The following is a 22,948-nucleotide window of genomic DNA, read 5'->3' as shown; positions in this document are numbered from 1 at the left end:
TCTATTTTTGTCAGGCTAAAGTATATCTGCAACATCTGGCCACTTTGCTTCTTAAGTTCTTTCATGCAAGGTAAAATTATGTGGCAAAATTTGAATTTTTCTGTTTGGTGATAGCCTGCGTAGCAGCCGTTTTCCTTTCCTTTTCCAAACGCTCGCGAAGGGGACGAGACTAAAACTGCGAGAGATTGCAAAAAATAAACCCCTCCCCCTTCTCACTCACCCTGTCCCCACTTCTCTATATTTTTTTGCTCACGCCACGCGCTCGCTCGCTTGTCCTATCTCTGCCTGGAAAAGGAAAGGAAACGGCTGCTACGCAGGCTAGTATGGTGAAGGCAATTGAATTCTTCATCATCGCTAAAATTTACATTGGACCAGTTGAAAATTTAAATTATGTGAAAGATACAAGCCTGGTTTCTTTTTTAGAAAGACTGGCTTGTTCATGTTGTACATGATAATGAAATTGTGGCTAAAAGTACATTATAGCGTTGGTCAACTTGAATTCTACTTCACAGATCTATTATCATTTTGCATGTTGCAAGCCAAGAGATTGAAGGTTTGTAAAAGTTATTTTGTTACATTTTATTGACAGCAAAAGATCACGTTCCAGGTCAAGATCACGCTCTCACTGAAGGCTAAGCTGACAAAAAAGAAGTCGGTGTAGGTCAAGTAAGTGAAGGTGGAGGCAGAAGGCTGATTGCATGGGTGGCGGAGGAGGAAATAAATGTGGGGTCACAAAATTAGTATGAATGTCTGATCTCAAAGTCAGTAATAACTCTGTTAGTATTAGGCAAAAGAGAGAGAAATAATCCTTCCACTTATGTGGACAATTCAAGCAAGACTTTGTTTCTCATAACAACTGAAAAATTCAGGTGGTTCCAGTGGGATTTGAACCCATAACATGCGATGCTGGTGCAATGCTCTACCAACTGAGCTATGAAGCCACACAGATAAGTTCAATGATCATTTATCATTTCTCTCTCTTTCGTCTATAGCTCATACTTCAAATAGATATAAATGTATTATCTTGAGTATAGTCTATCCTTGCGGTAGAGTGCTTGGTGCGTTCGCAGAGCGTAGTATATCTGAAGATTGACCTAATCAATAAGACAACTTTTCTGACTCTGAGTTTCACGCTTACGATCAGTCTGTCTGTCTGATGGTTGCGTAAGTGTGAAACTCAGAGTCACAGAAAAAGTTATGTCTTATTGATTAGCTCAATCTTGAGATATATATATAAATATATAAATTTAAATATCTATAGACATTTCTTGCTTTTCGTATTGTTCCAGTTATGTTGTTAGGGTAAGCTTGCTATCACAGTTGACAGTACAATGTATTATGAATAGTTCATCGTGTTGTTTTGATTGTATTACTTGTTTGTTGTAAAGAGTTTTACATGTACATTATTGGTTTACGCATTGTAATATATGGAAACGGTATTGTTGTGCAGAAGCAAAAAAAAGTTAACAAAACTAAAATTTTTGTTAGAGAGAAGTGCCATGCAAATCAGATCTTCAAACATCTTTATTTGGACTTTTCATGCCTGAATTTAAAGCTGCATGGTGCTTCTCCGTTTGTTTGACAAAACAAAACCGTATTCTAACCATTTTATACTCCACAAGTTTTTTTGCAGGGTTGTGAATTCAACAAAGAACAAGAGGACAGGTACCGCAAGAGTGTAAACTGGATGATCAGAGCTGGTTTTGTTAAGCTCAAATGCAAAAATGCAACCGGTTGCCCACTTCACAAATGTTTTCTTTCAAGTGTGTTTTGTGAACATAAATAAATGCAACAAGACATGAAAATGAATTTGACTCCAGTTGATATTATTGTGAGGACTTGAACTTGACTTGAAGTCCAAAATTAAATTCCAGGGCTTTTCAAGGACTACAAGGAGTAGCACGAACCTGTATTATGTCACAATAATACTGCATCTTGTTCAGCAGTAATCAGGAAAAGGAAGGAGAAGTATGGACACAAATGGACAAGATTGAAATGACAATTTTACCAGTAAAGAAATTCCACATTAATTTATAACAATTGGGAATAGCTGAGTGTTCTCTCCAATGCTGAAAAAAAAATTCTCTGACACCCATGATAAACTTAAGATTTCCCCCAACACCCCACAATAATGTGATGTAGCCCTTCAAATTCTGTGCACTGGGCTAATGTTATTTCAATGCCTTGTCATTCAATGTGGAGAGACAGTTGATAGTAGTTGGCTGGAATTTATTGCCTTATTGAAAGGGACTATGTCCGGCTATTTTAGGTAATTTTGCCTACTTTTGTTAATTATTGAGCTCTAAACGTCAAATTGGCAGAGCAAGAGTCTTTCATTTGCAAAATCACAGCCACATAACAACTGAGAATGATTTTCCAGCTTTGTAAATGAAATTTTGACGAGACTGATATAAATTTGAAAAAATTTACCCAAATTCAATCCATTTCAATCTTGTCCATCCCTGTCCTTTCTTGGCTTCCCTGTGTTTTGTTAGAGTTCTTCTATAGTTTGGAGCAGTTATTTTGATATTTTAGTTAATTCTGACCATTCGATCAGTGCTGCAATTGCCTGAAATTGTGACCTAGCCCCTTTAACCACTATTGAGTACAATGGTTTTTGCTGTGAGTGGGCTGTGCTTCGCATGGGGACACAACAAAGCTATACTTACTCCCACCTGTTTAAAACATCCTGCCAGATATGCATACGTGTGGTCATACTCGCCATTTTACCCATGGGCAACTGGTTAATAATCTTCCCTGGGTGAAAATTGCCATTGGTATGTAAAGGAAAAAAAAAAAAGAATCACCCATGACAGTCCCAGGGTTGTTCTATGGATCGAATAACATGGAAGCGAAAATTATGAATCAAACATTTAACAATTATTCGCTGAAGGTGAGGTGAAGTGAAGTGATTATCAGTGAACATTCACCGATAATCACTGAGCCTGAGGTGAATAATTGTTTTAGTATAAATACACAGGTGATTATTTCAAAAAAGAGGAGAAAAAACATTTCAACGCAAAAATCATCTTCATTTACAGTGGCAAAACAACTACTGGCAGCCATTTCGTCCATCAAGGTGATTATCAGCTGATAATCTGAGATAGCGAGCCTATGATTTTGTATAATCACCTGTGTATTTAAACTAATAGAGTTTACGTGCAGTCTTATCTCAGCTAAAATGTTGCTTACTCCCTTGACTCATTCTGAGGGCAATTTTCTTGATCTTATCTACACGACTGCAAGAAAACTTAAGGGGAAGACTTCTGTGTCTACGGCTGAAGACCTTGCAAGAACCCTTATATTACTTTTCCTTGTTAAATAATAAGTGTTTGGCAAGGTCTGTTATTGGAGAAAGAAAAGAATTAACTCAGGGAAAACTCAGGCAGTTTCAATAAAAACTTTACTAAGACTATATTATGTACAGTTTGGTACTCGGAAAACTCTTGTTTGGAAAATGTTTAGGAAGAAAGCAATCTTGAGATTTTTCTTCAGATGGCCCAATCCAGAGCGCGCGCAATGACAATCTTGACTGAATTTAACCTCTTAGCTCGTTCAGGAAACAGGAATTAGTAAGTTTGAAATACTCAAGAGTTTCTCGTATCATTTCGGGGTATAAATTTTAAATAACCGTTGACCGTGGACTTTCACGATGTTTGGTGGCTCCTAAAGGAGCCGTTTGTTTTTGTAAGACAGCAGCAAAGCTTCGCTCTAGCCGCCAAAACCGTACAAAGTGCGTCCCTGCCGCTTCAGAGCATACACAACATCCATGGCCGTAACCGTCTTGCGCTTCGCGTGTTCTGTGTACGTTACTGCGTCCCTGATCACATTCTCAAGAAAGACCTTTAAGACACCACGAGTTTCTTCGTAGATGAGGCCAGAGATTCTCTTCACACCTCCACGCCGAGCGAGCCGGCGGATAGCTGGCTTGGTTATTCCCTGGATATTGTCGCGAAGAATTTTTCTGTGGCGCTTGGCACCTCCTTTTCCCAGGCCTTTGCCGCCTTTTCCTCGACCAGACATTTTCTTCTTTTCTTAGATTGCGGTACAAATGACGACACTTCCAACTACTGCTAACGTGCTTGGATACATGGTCTCAATTGTAAAGCGCCCCAAATTTATAGTATATGTGCGAACGCAAGAGTAAACAGAAGGCGCTCGTGAGAGGAAACAGGCCTTTCTGGAGTATGATTGGACTCTTTTTCAACCAATCACATTCTTGTTTTATTACAAAGTGATTTTTCGATCTGCCAAAATCTGAAGGTTGTTGTTTTCAGTGGATCATATTTACTTGGAGCAAGAACTTGACAAAATTTCTCTGAGACAACCGTTAAAACTTTGGAATTATGAAAGACTAAACGTGGATAAATTTGGCTACTCAATCGAAAGAAGAAATTATCGCAATATATTTAATACAAGCCATTTTTTTAACTTATACAACATTTGCAAAACAGACACCAAAAAAGCTTCAACATCGAGAATAACACTCATGTTCTCTTCTCTTTCACGCTGTACGACTTGCACAACGTCCTTCGCTCAAAATTTTATAATGAAATTGTTCACATATTATAATTTCTTCCCAAACCTTGATATCAATTCAATTATTCTCTTCCTTTTTAACAAATTTATGTATTGACCCTCTCGTTTTTAGATCAGTTGCTGCTTTTGTTTATGACGTTATGAATACAGATATTCACGGAATCACGGTTGCATTTGATTTAAATACATTTGCATTTCATAATTTGATAGGTAATGCCATGCATAAAAATGGAATTACCTGAATAAATCATTGGCTGGGTAGGGGACAGGGTAGGGGATGGATGAACTACCCCCTCCCCCCCCCGGGGGGGGGGAGGGGGTACTGCCATATATGGGCAATATAGGTATGTGCCACTTTGAAGGGTATGGTTTTCAAGCAGTTTACTCTAGCATAGGATACATAAAAGCGAGCGTTTGGGTCTAGAATAGGGAATCATTTTTCACGAAACTGACCAGTCGCTTGAAGATTTTATCAACACTAAGGAAACCAGAATTCCCGCTCAAAAAATATAAAAAAATTGAGTCGGCAAAGTCTAAGTTTACGCAACTCAGCATCAACAATGTCGGTAAATGGCTATTATGAAACACTTCTGGATATTATTAACTGTCAAGTATCGGTATTTAGACGGAAATCGGTGGGAGTTTACTCTAGTATAGGGTAGCAAAATTCAGCTAAACTAGCTCTGGTATAGGCTAAGGGTTCCAGGGTCCCAGTGGCATATCCCCACCCAGAAATTCCTGAAGTACCCCCCCCCCCACCCCCCCAGGGAACTACCACGAAAGGGGCACAAATCATTGATAATGTTACTTTGGTGGCACTTACATTAGAAGTACAAGATTAAAAGCAATTTTTACCTGTTTATGCATCATTGCATTGCATGCAAGAACACTTTCTATGCTAAATATACATTTGTCTAAACAGGAGTACTCACGGGCTCCTGGTCTAAAACACGGTCTTAAGCATGAAAGCTCTTATCGCAATTTATCTAGGTATCTTTATCCAATACCTTTAGGTATCCCCAGATTGGTCTATTTTAATGGATAAATTTCAAACTTCAAGAACATCTCTAGCATTTTTAAGAGGGAGTCCTTCTGTGCTTGTCTCTCTGGTGCCCAAGGAGAAACCAACCGCTCCTATGGTATCCAATTCCATACGCTTTACTTCCAATTTGAGTGCTCAAGATCAAACATATAAATATATATATATATTTTTTTTTTTTTGGGGGGGGGGGTTTAAAATTGGGTAAAAAAAAATTCCTTTGTCTGCCAGCTTGACAAAATGGCTTGTACAGAGAATATGGAAAATAATAGTACACTTTATTTTCAAATTGAGTGCTCAAGATTAAAAATATCATTCAAGCATATTTAATACATTATTTTTACCAAATTATAAGCCATTTCATTACTTGTATAAAAAGTGAGACTAAGGTAAACAATTTACTACATTAAGACGCAATAATTATTATGATTTGAGTCTGTTCTCTGAAGGAAGAATCCTAGACATAAAGGTAAACACGCTCTTTATATTTACAGTCATGGCACTTTCCTTGCAAAGCACTTATAAATAACATATTAATATAAATATCAAAGGACAAATGTCCAAATTGCATACAAACTACCGGTACTATTTTGTACAAGATACAATATGAAAATGGTAAAATACAGCACCTATCAAAAACAAAAAGGTGATTTGATGAAACTTAACTACAAACTATATCTATTATGACATTTTAACCCAATGGAACTGAATAATTATTAGTAGTATAAACTAAAACAGTGGATAGCGTTGAACGTGTGTGCTGATTGGCTACTCCAGATATCTTTTGCTATTCACCTCCGAGCAATTCGCACGGAATTTGCGCCTGAAAATGTTGCAATCTTTGCAGGAGTAAATCAGTTACCGGTAAATCATCTTTTTCTGCTATATTATCTCAGTGTTAGTATATCCTAAAACAACTATTCACCTCAGTGTCAGTGGCTAGTGATGGATATTTACTGAGCCACAAAGCCACTTCTACTTTGGCGAATAGTTGTTCATGATTATTATTATTAAAAGTCTTATCATGTAATATATCAAAAACGAGTGCGAGTGCTTCATTTGGGTATGCAGACACCAAGAAACACATGAGGTGACTGGATAACCGATAAAGCATGAAGCACGCGTTTTCGGTATAGCTTCTTAAACGAGTGGTCGACTATCATATTTATTAGTGTTGTTTTGTTTCGTAAATGAAACAATAGCAAAACTGAAAAGAATGTGATAAAAACGTTTTGGATGGAATGTGTGTTTTGGGAGTTATCCAACTTAATTTAGTGCTTGTCATAAATTATTCAGTTTTTATGAGTCAAGTTCAAGGCTTTGGATGACCAAAACTTTCAACAAGGAAAAGGGGTGTGTAATCAATTCTGCTGAAATCTAGGGTTTGCAAGAACAACTGGGTGTTACAGATTTTTCGAGGATGGCCTGGACCAAAGTGCACTCAAGATTTTCACTATTGAGGTGAAGACATTGGTGTGGACGTGCAAGAGTTGACCTAAAGCAAAATGAATTGAAAGCATGAATGCCAAAAGCACTAACATCAGTTTTAACATATGAAAAGGAACGATAAGGGATATTTTAATTAAAGAAAGTACAAAAAATTGATGTAAACTCTTGATGATCAAAAGTAAACTGTACAAGTCTAGGATTTCTACAAAACTGTTTTTACAACATTATTGTACATCTACATTTCAGCTGATTAATGGCTTGCGATCATCAGTACTTCTCAAAGATGACTGGGACCCTGATGTACTGGGCTGCTCAGTCACAGAACCATCTCCAATCAGTGGCATCGAACTGGTTGACCCATGTGATATTCTCTGACGACTACCACTTGCTGGTCTCCCATTGTCGTCATCATTATAGTCTACTTGGCCAGGAAGAGATGAAGTTGAGCCCAAAGAAGCTATGGACAGAAAGAGAAAAAAATGCAAGGTGGCAAAGAGTTTAGAGTGTTGTAACGCAATGACCCCTAACAATGAGACTTAAAAAGATTTTATTCTGTCTAAAGTGTCTGTTACTCTACGCAATTTTTCCTGCAACTTGTTTTGCAATTTTGTTGCGACAAAAGTTCTCACACTGCAAAACAAGTTGCTTGATGTTGATGGGTGTTACATTAGGCAATGTTTTAGTCTGTCCACTTACCTTCAGGCGTTGGACGCTCTGCAATTAAGGGCATGGACGCACTAGAAAACCTTTTTCTTCTTGCAGTCACTTGACCCTCTTCCCAGTCTTCCACCGCATGCAGAAACTTGTCAACACTGCCTGGCCTTGAACTTACAGAAACTGAGGTACCAGGTCGACTTCCCGAGCTTGATGTGGTTCTCATCATGTCAAATGATGTGTAAGGCCCTGCCATGTCTGCCATGCTGTCCCAGTCAAATCTAACGGAACTGCCATAAATACTTGATGGGGTTTTGGCATTCTCTGCTTCTTTCAGAGCCGTGAAGACTTTTTTCTCCACATCACGTTTTACTTTGTCCATGCGACCATTCACAAATGTTCCAAGGACAAACATTTTCAATAGCATGCGCTTTTTCATAGGGTCCATCAGGATGAAATCATATTCTCGCTGATCAAGTCTCTTTCTCATTTGCGGCATTAGTGTCATGAACTCCTTTGCAGTCTCACGGATCGATTTCTTGACAGAAAGTGCAAAGAGTGACTGTGGGGACAAGTTTCTGTGAGCCTCAATAAGTTCATCCAGAAGATCCCATAGCGAGTCAAACGTTGGATCATCAAGAAATTCAGCCTCTCTGCAATATGCATTAATTATATGGATTTGCCTTTCCAACTCATGAACCGGTGCAAACATTGGTGGACTTGACAGGGCTTTCTCCAGAGTATGACGTCCACGTAAAACAGCTCGCATGTACTTTTTGGTCTCTTCACTGATGTTGCTTTTCCCATCAGTAGTGAGCGTTGGCCAAAGGGGTCGTTTAGGAAGCAAGACACCAAAATATCGCCCCAAGAGGTAGATCAACCAAAGAATTGCTCCGCAGCTCCAACCAAAATTTATCCAGGTAAGAATAATTTCTGGGATGGGAGGTGCATAGATGGCATTGACTATTTCATTGGCATTAAACATCTCCACCATGGTTCCCAAATAGGCATTGCAAATGTTAATGAGCAGGCAAAACAAGATCATAAAGTTGAATGACATCACACGGAAGGGTAGACTTCGCACCATGATCAGACAAAGCAGAGACAACAGGGCACCAATACCTCCCCCCAAATGATCAATCGCACATAAACCAACAACTAACAAAAGGAGAAAGACCTTTGCAACTACCCACATAGGAGTAATGTTGAAGATTATGTGTAGCAGACGTGAGATGCCTTTCCAACAGCACCATGATGTGAACGACCTGCAGGCACTGACCGGTGGGCGAGCTAAGCCAGAGGAGAAGAGGATAAACAGCACCAGGAAAAAGAGCACCAAGATGGGAATGTTGATGAGAAGTTTTTGTGCCAAGCTCAGTCGCAAGGGGTTGTCCTCGCTGAAATGCAGTAATACAGCAAAGTAGGACACAAGACAGAAGTGAAGAACCATCATGATTGGTCGGTAATAGATCCACAGGCGGCGGAAAGACGAGAAAAGGTGAAACTGCCCCACTGCCCACAAGATGTCCAGGCCTTGCTTGTATTCGGCTTCCTTTAACTGCAAGTAGCCTTCGTGCTTCTCTTGGCTACAGCAAATAACTTGGCCTCTTGTCTTCCTTATCATGTTTATAGGGTAGACCATAAACAATAGGATTGCAATTATTAAAGCGATGGCTACGAAAACCCAATGCTCTAAACTGTAGCACTGTACATTGTTTTGAACATTCCAGACATTGTCACTTCGACAATGAAACACGCGGGCATAGGTGATCCCAATAGGCAAGGAAACGAGTTGGATAATAACACTAAAAACACGTTTCATTCTGGCCACATGGAGCAACAAATAAACCGGTTTTCTGTACAGGAAAACTCCATAAGTTATTAAAAATCCACATCCAATAAGGGCTATGCAGGTCGTCCATCCGATTAAATAGTTGCTATAGTCAATCCCCACTCTGTCCGACTCTATAAAAGTGTTCAAGTTGAGAGGCCCAGTGTAAGCTTTAGAAACAATGACTTTTGTAAACTCCCAAATGTCAAGGTTAAAAAGAAATGTGAATGCTGCACCTCTAACAAAGTCTCCCGGAAAACCCCAGCGTTCACCCATGGTTAAAATCAAAGCAAAAATCTGAATGTGCTGTATGATCATAATAACTGCATCAGACACCCACAAAGTAATTCCATGATGAACGAAGGTCTCGTCACTTTCTTCCTCCTCTTCATCAAGATCAACCACAACTTTCTCGGGTTTCTCAAACAGGGGAAGCTGGTCTGCGTCCTTATTTTTCAATTTTCTATTTAACAGTGCCATTTTGTAGGTTCTATAAGGTCATTCCCATAATTTTTCTTGCGAAGAACCTTACTTTCGAAACAACCTTGGAATGCATGACTTTCGTCATCAACTTTGCGTTACCATGGATGTATTTGGTAAATGTACCAAATATGGAACTGTGACGTAGTTCTCTCCCTTGTTGTACCTCACCATACCCCCGAAGAGTTGGGATTTGTCTGGCAGTATCACGACATGGCGTTAAAATTCGCGGCGAATTTGTCGTTCACTTTTTTGGAGAATGCGAACTTTCTTAACAGGTATAAAGCTGCAAAAAATGCAGGTAATGTGCACAGCTTGGAAAAGTTGAGCTAGATTCTGGACTCTTAAAATTATACCCGTTTACTTATTTGCATATGAATCACGTCTGTAGGCACGGAGAACAATGTTGCAATTAATGTACATTTATTGCTGGTGGACGAACAAAAGAACCTAACGCGGGTTTTTTTTGTTTTCGTCCACCAACATGGCGGCAATGAGACGTAACGTGAAAAGCACCTATCGTTGTATGCTTCGTTCTTTACAGTGCTACGCGCCTTACCGTGGCCAACCGTGGCCACATAACAAGTTTTTTACAAATTATCCACCAATCAGGGTGTGCGAATTTGATTGATAGTCACGTCTCCTTGCAAATTTCGCACGGTTGAAAGCTGAACACCGTTGCATGGGTTGTTAAGTTGACGTATTTACACGTAGTTGTCAAATGTGAAAGTTTGTTGGGTGACTACGGTAAGGCGCCTAATGCACTGTAAACGATGGCTCTAAAAGAAGACGAAGGTGATCAGGTGTTCAGTAATCAGTTGTTATTTTTAGCAGTGGAACATTTCAGTGGTGGAGATGGAGGGCGGGGTTGGGTTTATATCCCCCACCCATTGCACTTAACTTGCGATCAGGCGTACTTTCTCGGGCCCTCTCTAAAGAAATTAAAATGTATGCCTGATCGCAGGTTGCATTGGAACCTGGCGCTACGGCAGAATACGCAGCCGTTGGTGTGTAGCGGCATGTAACGATTTATTATATAGATACTGATGAAGTACTAGGATTTTCCTTTCTACTAAAAAATCATGTCTTCGTCGCACACAGTGAAGATATCATTTTTATCTTTAACTTGTGAGGATATAGGTATCGTCGTGGTAACTACATGCAAATTGAGTCGTATTTTCTGCTTTGTGTTAATACAAGCACAACTTTAACAGACAATCAAATTGACTGTCTTTTATCCTGGATTTAGGATTCAAAGGTGTTGAATCAGCCTTTCCAGTGGACATCCCTATTCACGAAGTGTCCAAAGCTAGAGAGAATGCCGAGATAGAACATGTACTCTTGAATGCATTTGACGGTATGTTTTTCAGCTACTTTAGATGTTCTAGCTAGGGTCTTCCATTTCTAGTGGGCCTGTCATGAACGACTGCAAGCTGAGGATTTTCCCTGTGTCCTATGCAGTGTTTGATACTCCTTACTTTAGGAGTGACAAAGAGAGTAAGCACAGTAAACTCACAGTTTTTCCATGCCTTCTTGTCTAGTTTTTCCACCTATACAAGTAGCAATAAGAGTATCCCTGTTGCAGTCCATAAGCTGTACAGTGTGTGGACTTTGGAGCCATATTATTGCTAGTGGCATTGGAAAATGAGACTTGTAACATCACTCCTGTACTTAAATCTCTCAAATGGTTGTTGATTCAGACTCACTTACGTGTATACTACTGTGATGCTGACACTCGCAATTTAATGCATAAAAGGATTTGCTTATACCAGAAATTCCAACCCTCCTGATTTGATCGGGAGTCTCTCTGATTTGATGTGTTGCATCCTGCTCTCCCGATTTGCAATGAAATTCTGAAAACAAGGAAAGAATTTCTTATCTTAAGTATATTTTTGCTATCTGAGTGTAAAATATGTCTCACCCAGTCTCTCTCCATTGAACACCCCGTGTTGTGCAGACTAATAAGGCCAGCAGTCTTAATCCATTTAGTAGCTCCAAAACAGACAAGCATGGCCAATATGCCTGTGGTATCAAGAATATATCCACAAAAATGGTGTCAAAATGCAGGAAATGCCACTTGAGAGAAACTAAATTTGCAAACTTTCCTGGGGGGGGGGGGGGGGGGGGTGGGCTTAAGCGTTAGGGGCTAAAAAATGCTTCCTATTTTCCTTCAAAAGTAGACTGCAAAACAGTCGTTTTCTTCCATTTTCGGAAGGCGCGAAGCGCCGTAAGCGTGATCCTCGCATGTGAAGCGCGCGAGCCTCACACGCCCGTAGGAAGTGTGAGGCGAGAAATTATTTTTTTTTCGCGTCTCTTCCCATTCTCCCTCGCCGTTTCTACACTCGCTCCAGACCTTTCGTTTGAATATTATTTTACCGTGTCGCTTGCGTAGTTCGCAAAAAATGCGACTGTTTTGCAGTCTACTTCAAAAGGGGTGTAATGTCTGTCATACTGAATCACAATGAGTAACCAGGGACCACTTATCTGGTTGTATTACTTTCAACACATAACAGTCAGATAACTTCATCATTTAAATCTGATATTGATCAGAGTAATTTGACTTTTTCTATGTCTACATGTAGGTAATTGTAATGGACTTGCTGCCATACCAAATGGAGAAGAAGAGTTTAAAAAATCTCTAGAATTGTCTATAAAATATGCTGAAGCTCTAAATTGTCCAAGGTACTTTCAAGACTTAATTATAGTATTAAACAATCTCTACCTCCACTCAAAAACTATGATGTCCCCTTTAACCCATTGACCCCATTGAGTGAGACATTAGATTTTACTGTAGTGCCAGATGATTTTACTTGTCAATTGGTGGCAGTTCAGCAGTCCTTGGGTTAAAAAAGCCTATAGTCCTAGGGGAGGGGTAGTATAGTGGATCAATATCACTTGCAGACCACATCCCAGAGCTCTGGGTTCGAATCACTGCACCTCTGCTCCAAAGTTCACTCAGCTTTCCATCCATTTGAGGTCAGTAAAGTGAGGTTCCAGTATTACCGGTACTATGGACAAGTTGTGCAACTATGTGATGGGATTGGAGTTGCGTTCACCTCTGCTGTAATAACAGTAGAAGCCATTGAAAAAGGAGCCTTTAGGAGACCATTTAACAGTTGTAGCTAAGTTACCTGGCCTAAGAATGGAAGTGAGGCTGATGGTGACCCTGTTTTGATACAAACCTTTGTGCTTTTCTAATGTTAATGTAGTCTAATCAGAATTATTACATCAATGTGACAAGTTACGTGATAACAGCAGTGAGGTCTGTATCAATACAAGGTCACTGGCGCATCACAGCCATTCAGAGGCTAGGTCACTGAGCAAACAACTGTAAAATGCCATAACCGCAGAGACATCCACATTAGTTATTATTTTAATAACTTTTTGTTGTAATTATTCAAGACATATTCCCTTTTTTTTAACGTATCTTTTAAAAACTGCAGTGTTGTTGATAGCAGGATAAATAAAAAAATAAATGAAGTAAAATAAAATATATCATGTGAATTCATGTCCCACATCGTGCGAAGATCATTTATTAAAGTTCCATTTGATTTTTTATGTATCCTGCTTTCTTCAGCTTTGATTTGTAAATGCTTGACTGCGAAATTACCACCCTTGCACTTCTAGAATGCATGTTAAAGCTGGCGTGTTTCCAAGTGGCACTGATTACACAGACAAAGAACTGGTGTCCCAGTGGGAAGAGACATACTTAAAGAACATGAGATATGCTGCTCAGAGACTAGAGGAGGTGATTCAATAAGTTCAAATATTATTATTATTGCTGTGGTTTTCTCTCTTAGTCATGAAGGGTTGGCGGCTGATGGGTTTTTTCGTCTTTCGTTTGGTGTTTGAGTACTTCAAATTTGAATGAGATATTTGACAAAATCTTCTAGTTTTTTAAGCCTTTCAGTCCTTAGAGTGACTCTAAGACTTATAGAATTTACTCTGTCTAATGCCAGATGATAAATTACTCGTTAATGGGGGTTGCTTGAGGGATAGATAGATGGATACTAGATAAATAGTTTATTATTTGACAAACATGGCAGTTCCAAATTAATCTTTTAAAAACTTGTTTAGAATACATGAAAACCGGACATAAAGTTAAAAACATAACATCTACAATTGATTCAGAAAAGCACATAATAGTAAAAATAAGATACAATTAAACAAGTTGAACATAATCGACAGTCTGTCATTCTGATAACAGTTTGATCTTTAGCTTAGATTTTGATTCAGAGGCTCTTATAATGTTCGTAAGGGAGAGACTTCCATTTCATTGCTCCTCTATAAGAGAATGAATGGATGAATGGGTTAACAACACTTGTTCTACTCATTAACTATGTTCCCTTTAAGAACGCTAAAAATTTGTGAAAAACATAGTTAACTCACCAAGTTTTTAGGCATTTTCTGTTTTGGTCCCATGATTTATGAAATATGGTTGTGAGTCACACCATACAAAGCAATGTTAAACAGAACACACATGGCAAAAAAGGATAGCTGTGAAGTTAAAGGAATTTAAGGAAATGACTATTTGAAGGGGTCCATATATAGCAACGGTTTGGTAGTTTAAGAGCCAATCCCCTTAAGTATGTACCTTTGTCTCCTGACAGTGAGCAGCCTTTTAGATTAACTCCATCTAACACCTGACAGTTTCACTAATGTCAATGGCGCCTGCATCAGGGATGAAGGCACAGATTCCAATCTCTGGAGATCTAAAATCTGGGGATTTTTTCATCCGGAAAACTGGGACAGTCAAATTCTGTAGAGGTACATTACACTTACATGTACCAATTCAAGGTTTGTTAGGTTAATTAAAAATGTTTTGTGTTTAACACATTGATGCCTAAAAAGTCCTAGGACGCCCCAGTTCACGAGTAAAATCGTCTGGCGTTGGAGTAAAATCTGTGAAGTTTCAATCCCAGGGATCAGTGGGTTAAATTAAAGACGCTCCCTCCATTAACTATGATTCAATAAGCCATTAAATTAATACAAGGCAAAATCATTTACCTCACAGTGCAGCTTAGGTAACAATATTAATATTTCATTGTGCCATTGATACACAATGCAATTAAAATGGTGACATCAATATTATTACAATATATACTATTATTAGCAACATAATAAATTAGATATTGTGCTTCTTTAATAAGATATATTAGCATATTGCTTATTGAAATTCAAAGTAAAATACAGTTTTTGTACTGTATTGTATTATAATTTGTTGTTGAATTGGCATCGTGAATCTTGAAAGATGTTGGAAAGTAGCTCAACAAAGCTGTGACCAGGTGTATAATGATTGTAAAACAGAAATGTGGAAAGGGTTACATGATACTTACACAATAATTATTTTTCTCAATGCATGAGCGGGCATCACCATCTTGCCCAACCCAGGCGGAATCTTAGCCCTGGTTGTGTGACCTTGTGAAGGGACCTTAAATCTCCATTTTTTGACTCCGAAGCCATTTACATACAGAAGTAAATGTTTCAAAACATATTTTTATTAGACAAGAAGCATGGAAATACAATTCAAATAAAAACATTTCTCTTTGAAACATTCAGCGCGAGTCAACATTAAAAAAGTGATTTTAGAAAGGAAGAGAGAGAGAAAAAAAAGAAGTTATTAATACAAGCTAAGGGTCGGTCTGTATAGCAAAAAACTGTGACCTCGGTCTTGAAAAAGCTGCCTACGGCCTCAGTCAGCATTTTCAAGACCTTGGTCACAGTTTTTTTGCTTTACGGACCTCCCAGCTGGCAAATGACATATATTTATTATTGCTGAGGTCACTTTTCCTGTTTACTACTGGTAAACAGTGTTAAGTTTGTTGGTTGGGTTAACTGGAGATTTTTCCTTTTCTGGCTATCCTTCCAATCAAATTCAAATCCCTGAGACTTGAAGGTTTACTTAAAATTTAGACACCACATGTTCGCCAAAGGAATGAGACGGGCTGGTATGGATCACGGAACTGTTAGGGGAGGGGGCAGAGGTTAGGAGAAAACAACACCATAGGAAAAAAGGGGGGTTAACCTCCCCCCCCCCCTCCAGCGCCTCCCTCTCCATAGCTACCAAATGAGGGACTTAACTTGATCTATTTGCTTTTATTCCAGTGTAGCATCACTCTTTTAGTGGAACCAGTAAGCACCATTCCAGGATATTTTGTGACACATACACAACAAGGTACATTGTTCTTCTTTAATGGTCTTATCACTGTCATTTTGATAGTTTGTGGTGAGGCTGTCCTAAAAATGTGATTTAAATTAACGTAAATAGCTCATCAACCTTGTTTTTTTTCATGCAGCCCTTGACCTTATTAGAAAAGTGGATCATAGCAATTTTAAACTTCAACTGGTAAGCTGAGATGTCAATCACAATGAAGATCGCTAAGGTGAACAATATTATTTAAACAATGCATCCTATCCATACTGTATTGCTGTAATTGCCCCCTCAGTATGCAGGTCATCTTGTACATGCAAATCGTCATGAAATATGTGGGAGTCTACAATTCCAGACAAAGAGAGTTGAGACTATCAGGTTTTTGAACTTTTGGACCAATGATAACTTGAAGAGAAGGCTTCCTCACTCCACCAAACACTATGTTCCACTAATGGAACGTTTTAGTGTTAGTTCTGCAAAAAATAGCAGCAATTTATTAATATGTTTGTAACTACCCGTATCCCATGCCATTGACTTTGAGCTGCTGTTGACAGATAACCCATTATTATCGCGGACACACCTGCCAATCCATGATCAATCAGGAAGTCACAAATCCTGCTTGTTTTTCATTTCCCTATACAACAGTGTACCCAGCAATGAAACAAGATCTTTGCACATTTTTGTCGTGTGGGTGAGGGTTCTAGCGTATTTGAAAACACTTTTTGGAATTAATTTACTGGTATTTTGTTTTTTAATTTATTTGGTGGACAATAAGAAAGTTAAAATGAGCAACTGAGCTAGTAGTGTTTTTTAAATTTGAAAGAGAGTTTGTTTTTTTTTTAAAGTATAATCAGTTGAGGTGAACAGTTGCAAACAGAGGAGGAAGTGCAACCTGAAAATCAGACAAGGACAAGGACTATAGATCATGGATCCCATTCTCAGAAGCTTTGCTCATAAAATTTTGTGACACATATAAGAGCCCAAACATTAAAGACTACTAGTACATACTTACTGGTTTTGTGGTACCAGGCCTTGTAAAGTGAACATGTTAATTGCATCACTAAGACTAAGGGTGCGTTCGATTGACCATAAATTCCGGAATAGGAATACATGAAATAGAAGTTAGAAATCCCTCGTTTTTACGGAGATTCACATTAAAATTATCAAACACTTGCTAAAATGCTATTTTAAACATATACATGCATGTATTTATTATCCTTGTTGCTTCAAAACGCCAGACATACCATTTTCAATCATCACTTCACGTATTCTTATTCCGGAATAGGGTCAATGGAACGCACCCTAAGAGTACGCACTTCCTGGTTTTGTGGTATGGCCTTGTAAAGTGAACATGGTAATTGCATGACTGGGTGGTGCTCTGCTCTGTTGTGTGAGCCCCACAGCCACAGGGTAGCTTAAAATATCTCTGACTGTTAACTGTACCTTTTTGTGAAGGACCTGTACCACCAGCAACGAACATGTGGCAATTTAACACAAACACTGATCAATGTGATGCCTTATCTTGGTAAGGAAAGTTTGTGTGTGATTTTTGTAATGTAAATAATTATAATTGTCAACAAACATCAGAGGAAATGCAGGTGTACTTTTGTAATCAAACTTTCAGATATTTTTTATCACCACAGCTTGATCCACAAAGACTCGCTAGTTTAAGAATGTAATGCATTTGTACGCAACTGAATTAGGAGTTTCGGGCTTTCATATTTTTAAACTTGTGTTTTGCATACATAATAAACTGCGTTAAGGCTTTTGATTGAATGATGTGACTTTTCCTTAGATCCAGCCCTCTGAGGTCTAGTCATTCAGTTTTTAACATGAGTAATGCCAGGCTAGACCATGAAATCCAAAACTTACACTCAGAGTAAAAAGCCTTTGGATAAAAATGCAAGCTCAAAATTTTGCCAGGCAGGTGTTAAGCAAACACAATTTTAAAATCTGAAGGACAAAAAGGAAGTGCTTTTTTGATCATAGTACCACTTAAAATTGCAAGACAAAATACATGATTGTTGTATGGGATGTTTGATATTGGAATGGATCTCCTCCGAAAAGTTCATAAATGAAATGAAAGTTAAATAATAAGTTATTAATGTTATTGTGTAACGGGAAAATTGCAATCCCAAGAACTTGTGAACTTGTATCAAAAGAGTTGTGCATGCACTTGAAACAGAAATTCTGGATGAATGGCAACACTGAAGCAGACATATTTCCAACCCTTCAAATGTTGATGTGGTTTTTCCTCTCTCAGGACACATCCAAATAAGCCAAGTCCCAAACCGTAATGAACCAGATTCTGATGGAGAAATCAACTACCCATACATGTTTAACCAGATTGTAAAATTAGGATACACTGGATGGATAGGCTGCGAGTACTTCCCTAGAGGTATTTATTCCTTTTTTTTTTTTAAGGATCAGTGTCATTGTTATTTTGCTCAATATCACCTGAACTATGTTGTGCAGGGAGGTGGTGGCTGGCATTGTGCCAGAGTAGCTGACATTTACTCTTTTGTCTTCAGTTTGGGCGACACCATACATCGCTTTCAAGAACATTGCTCTATTTTTTTGTTTTTTTTTTTCATTTAATAATTGACGGCTGATGATGTGAAAGACAATAATTATAATGATTGTGAATACACCAGTTTAAGAAAGATTTACCACGGTCGTTCCGAGGGTCTTTCTTCTCTGCCTCTTTTGTTATTGGAGAGAGAGAGACAAAGGAGGCAGAGAGGAGAGACCCTTAGACTACCTGGGGAACCAGGTTGTTACCACATAATCCTAGGGACCTTAAGACCTACCACAGTGACAGTCAACCAAAACGTCACCTCAAAATATAACTTGGCTGTATCATAAATCTTTCGCAATTTGGCACGAGCGGTTTCAGAGTGAAAAGAGAGAATGAAAGATTCTCTGTTGCATGCTTAAGTTGTGGTCAAAGCCTCAAATTTGGTGAATTCACGTCGTTGTTATGCATAGAACGGCAAACATACTTAATAAAATCTGTGCTGCACGTTCAACAGGATTATTTGTGCTCTTTTGACCAATTATATTGTTGTTTTGTGACATTGTAGTCATAGCCGTAATCGTTTCTTAAACTCCTTATTGTGAATATGATGAACTTGGTTGCATGTTTTCATTTACCTGATTTATGGGTATTTTCTTAAAAGATGAGCCCTTGTATGTACTAGCCTGTGTACATCTGCCTCCTCCCCTGGAAAAATAAAGGAGGTGGATGTACATAGGCTTTTTATGTACAAGTGATTTTATTTGGAGGTCACAAAAGAACCTATTTTAGAGATTTCAGTGCTTATGTATTGAGGGATCTTAAAACTTCCTAAGTGATAAACATGTTCTTTCAGTATTGTAATAATTTTCTTGTATTACCACCGACAGGACGTACAGAAGATGGGCTAGGATGGTTTGCACCCTATAGAGTTGACTAGGAATTTAAGGATTCAAATGCAATATACTCACTTCCTTGGCTGAAGATATGTGATGCAGCGAGTGTCAGTTGCTGAATTCTCATTGAAGAGAAATCAAAAAAATTCTCAATTATCTGGCTTTTAAATCATATGCAGAATCCAACGACAACTCAACCTGGAAAATAAAACTGGAAAAAAGAAATCTGGGCTTTCTAAGGACTTTAACCAATGACCATGCAGTTGCACCACTGAGCTATCAAGAATGCTGAAACCATGTAATATTAAGTAAAGGATGTCGAGGAGAGAGCTTAGATGACTTTGGTTAGACCTATGCTTGACTATGCGTTCTTTTCGTGGAATCTTTACACTGATTCTGATGTTAACCGCCTCGAACAAGATTAGTGCAGAAGAATGCAGCCTGCTTTGTATGCAACGACTATAAACTTACAACAAGTACTACAGGCTTAATGAAGTCTCTTGGTTGGGAAATTCTTGAAAATTGACTTGTCTTTAATCAGTCAGTCCTTTTTTTATAAATTCCATAGTGGTCAGTTTCTTGGTTCGATTACTTTTCCCAGCAAAATCAGGTCTACTAATTGCCACCAACACAATAATGTTTCAGCTTTTCCTTTTTTTTTTAGAGGCACAAGGATTTGGAACTTGCTTCCAAACAGTGAATCAATCCATGGACACATGGCCCTGCCTGCCATTAGATCGTTTAAGGACCTACTGACGTATTTTTTGGGGTGCGTTGCTAAGGATGTAATAGTTAACTAATTTGAGAGAATTTGGCATTATTTTGGTCAGTTACTAACTTTTGTAAACCAATGACCCTAAATATCACGTCATCAAGCCACGCCCATGGTCACGTGACCAATAAAGGAAAACTCTAAATTTGTCTACGTGCTACACAATTTGGGTATTTAATCAGTGGTTTCATAATTTGTATTCGTTTTTGCATCCAGCCAAGCATGGTTTTCTTTTTATTATGAAAAATGTTCTTTTTAGAGAGATAAACGATACGGAAATATCCATAAAATTTTCAAAAAAGATGATTTGAAAAAATCAGTGCTTTCCTATATTCTGTATTTGGAGGTGAAGCGTGCCAAATAAAATAAATTCAATTTAAAGACCGCCAGAAATTTAGTCAAGTTCAGTCAGTTCGTTTACGCATGCGCAGTTGATCTGAGAACGAGAGCGAGAAGGGCGAGGAAAAACCTTTTTGCTTGTGGGTGGGTTTTCTGATCAGCTCACTATATGATGACATCTGTCACCGGAAGTAACATTTCACTTCCCTAGCAACGCTCGAAAAATCCGTCCGTGGTCCCTTAACCACAGGGATGCGAGAGCGCGTGACGTCACGTTATTTTGAGACAGTTGTAACGGCCGATTCAGCTAATCAAAGAAAATGTTCCATAAAAACTTCACATCGCGATGTTCCTTTTCGAAAATTCATTTCATGGACAGTCAGATAAATAAAGTTCACTCACCTACTATTTTCTGCGTTGTCCTGAGTGATTTGATGGGTTTTTGCGACTTTTCGATTTCCTCTTCAGATCCCATGCGTCGCCAAATACTATATGTATTTATATTGTATTTCGAAAAGAAACATCGCGATTTAAAGATTTTAAGGGACATTTTCCTGGATAAGTTGAATCGGCCGTTACAAGTGTCTCAAAATAATGTGACGTCACGCGCTCTCGCATCCTTAGGGTTGTCTACCTGTAGCTGTAAACGCTGACCAATCCCTTCCAGTACTAGAGAGCTAATATATTTTTGGGAATATTTATTCTAAGCTCTATTTTTAAGTTCAAGCTATCTGGGAGGTGGGAGTATGAAAGAGGATTTCTAACAAGACCTTACGTTCAGACTGCACTATGCTTTTTTGTAGCATACCCAACTCGCAGAGCAGAGAGTTTTACGTCCTCTTTGTCGTCAAAATAGAGTTACATTGTAAGCATCAGTCATAATTTTAACACTCCACGTCCCAACTGCTTGCTATTTTTAGTTCTTTTTTGGGCGATAAACGGTTTCCAGTTGGCTTTCAAACGTCTGCGGTTTTGGGTCAATGTGGGCTCAGGTTTAGGCATGACGTAACAAATGTTCGGGGAGTCACCGATTTGGCTCACATTTGTTAAGTTTATAAATTTTTAAGTGATTTTTCGGGTCATTCTCGTCTACAGAAGCCCACAGGCTAGCATCATTAAGCTGCAATGTGGTCAAAGGCAAGCCTTTGGAAGAACACAAAGGTGAGAGATGGTTTCGTGCAGACTGGGACGCCTAAAATCGGCTTTGTTGTAAACATGGCGGTTCACGAGTGAAGTTGTCTCTCTGGCCTTTCTGTGCACGATTTCCAGGGCCTACCGATACAATTTGGGCAAGTTTTGAAAGCTAAAAACTTAAATCGATGCTGTATTTTGATGGTAGGACTGGGTGGCCCGACACTTAAAAAAAAATCTATGAAATGACAAGCGGGGGTCTTCCCTTGTCGTGGAATGGCAGAATTACCCAGAATTCTTTTGGTCATGAACGAGGCAACTTGAGAAGCACGAGACTGGCCCTCATCAGATGGCTGAAGCGCGACCGGAGGAAAAAGGGAGAAGAACATTTCTAGCCAGATACTAAGGAGTAGCCCCTGGTGTGCGCTGTTAGTGTAGACGTTTGGTTCCTGAACAAATTTCCGTCATAGAAAATTCGCGACAAAGTAGTGCCTTTTTTGATGTTATTCTTGCGGCCAAAACTGGTCTTTCGTCAGTCGTTCTGGTCAAAAGAACGGTGTAATGTAAATAAGAGAGTACTAACTAAAGATTTACATTTGCAGATTACTTAAGGCAAACTCTAATAAAGTATATGGTCTCTATGCAATAAGTGCATTCCAAATTTCGTCATATTCATAGTATAAAAGTCTGTTTTTTAAGGATTTTCTTGCTACTGCATATCAAAAAACAACCAAGTTTTCTCTCCGATCTTCTTCTCATGATGTTCGCGGAAATTACATTCAGTCCCTCAATAAACTTAGAACAACCAATTATGGTCTTGTTTCTCTTTCTTACTTCAGTATCAGCTAAGTTATTGAATGCGCTTCCTTCTTTTATCCGTACTGACTGAGTTAACAGGTCTTAAAATGAGAATCCTGGCCGCATTTTTCATAGCTGCTTTTTTTAAAAAATGACCGTTTCTTAGATATTTCATATCTCATAATTATTTATCCGTATGGGCCTATGTATTTTAGCTGTAAATGTAATGTCTGGAAGATATTAAATATAATATTACTCTGAAATTCGAGATAAAAGATAGTTTAGGCCTGTTTGTATGTTGCCTTTAGCAAGGCGCATGCGTACACTTTGTATTGCGCGACTCCAGTGCTTACC

At 38.7% G+C, this 22,948-nt stretch overlaps 3 protein-coding genes across 6 annotated transcripts in view; 2 read left to right on the top strand and 1 right to left on the bottom strand.

The window, feature by feature from the left end:
* Positions 1-1,809, top strand: part of LOC138012696 (zinc finger Ran-binding domain-containing protein 2-like) — a 12,247-nt gene extending 10,438 nt beyond the window's left edge. Inside the window, exons 10-11 of one of the 2 annotated variants that reach the window (XM_068859551.1) lie at positions 590-666; positions 1,623-1,809. In XM_068859551.1, coding sequence (XP_068715652.1) covers positions 590-629 — 40 coding nt within the window. In that variant the 3' untranslated portion in view covers positions 630-666; positions 1,623-1,809. Of the gene's footprint in view, positions 1-589 lie in introns of both variants that reach the window. The other variant, XM_068859550.1, reaches the window with a different exon arrangement.
* A 4,026-nt stretch (positions 1,810-5,835) lies between these two features.
* Positions 5,836-10,075, bottom strand: LOC138013356 (uncharacterized). Its single transcript, XM_068860405.1, has 2 exons — positions 7,724-10,075; positions 5,836-7,484 (listed from the first exon to the last, which is right to left on the bottom strand). The coding sequence occupies exons 1-2, from the start codon at positions 9,990-9,992 to the stop codon at positions 7,270-7,272; spliced, it is 2,484 nt and encodes an 827-aa protein (XP_068716506.1). The 5' UTR covers positions 9,993-10,075; the 3' UTR covers positions 5,836-7,269.
* A 96-nt stretch (positions 10,076-10,171) lies between these two features.
* On the top strand, positions 10,172-22,584 carry LOC137967363 (putative hydroxypyruvate isomerase). Of its 3 annotated transcripts, none has more exons than XM_068813899.1 (9): positions 10,172-10,270; positions 11,242-11,349; positions 12,575-12,674; positions 13,620-13,740; positions 16,098-16,167; positions 16,289-16,338; positions 17,599-17,668; positions 18,407-18,541; positions 19,549-22,584. In XM_068813899.1, the coding sequence occupies exons 1-9, from the start codon at positions 10,252-10,254 to the stop codon at positions 19,596-19,598; spliced, it is 723 nt and encodes a 240-aa protein (XP_068670000.1). In that variant the 5' UTR covers positions 10,172-10,251; the 3' UTR covers positions 19,599-22,584. The 3 variants fall into 3 exon arrangements, with proteins under 3 accessions (XP_068670000.1, XP_068669998.1, XP_068669999.1); XM_068813897.1 differs by having other exon boundaries at positions 10,178-10,293; XM_068813898.1 differs by lacking the exon at positions 10,172-10,270 and adding an exon at positions 10,512-10,787.
* Positions 22,585-22,948: the final 364 nt, after the last annotated feature.

Source organism: Montipora foliosa, chromosome 8 (assembly GCF_036669935.1).
Source record: "Montipora foliosa isolate CH-2021 chromosome 8, ASM3666993v2, whole genome shotgun sequence".
Classification (NCBI taxonomy): Eukaryota; Metazoa; Cnidaria; class Anthozoa; order Scleractinia; family Acroporidae; genus Montipora; species Montipora foliosa.
This window is presented reverse-complemented; position numbering and strand designations above follow the sequence as displayed.

Excerpts from the sequence above, each read along its gene's own strand:
- LOC138013356 (XM_068860405.1), bottom strand. The coding sequence starts at position 9,992 with ATGGCACTGTTAAATAGAAAATTGAAAAATAAGGACGCAGACCAGCTT. Across the intron at positions 7,485-7,723 it reads AGAGCGTCCAACGCCTGAAG|CTTCTTTGGGCTCAACTTCA; the intron begins GTAAGTGGACAG and ends TTCTGTCCATAG.
- LOC137967363 (XM_068813897.1), top strand. The coding sequence starts at position 10,206 with ATGGCGTTAAAATTCGCGGCGAATTTGTCGTTCACTTTTTTGGAGAAT. Across the intron at positions 13,741-16,097 it reads CTGCTCAGAGACTAGAGGAG|TGTAGCATCACTCTTTTAGT; the intron begins GTGATTCAATAA and ends CTTTTATTCCAG. Across the intron at positions 16,339-17,598 it reads GCAATTTTAAACTTCAACTG|GACCTGTACCACCAGCAACG; the intron begins GTAAGCTGAGAT and ends CTTTTTGTGAAG.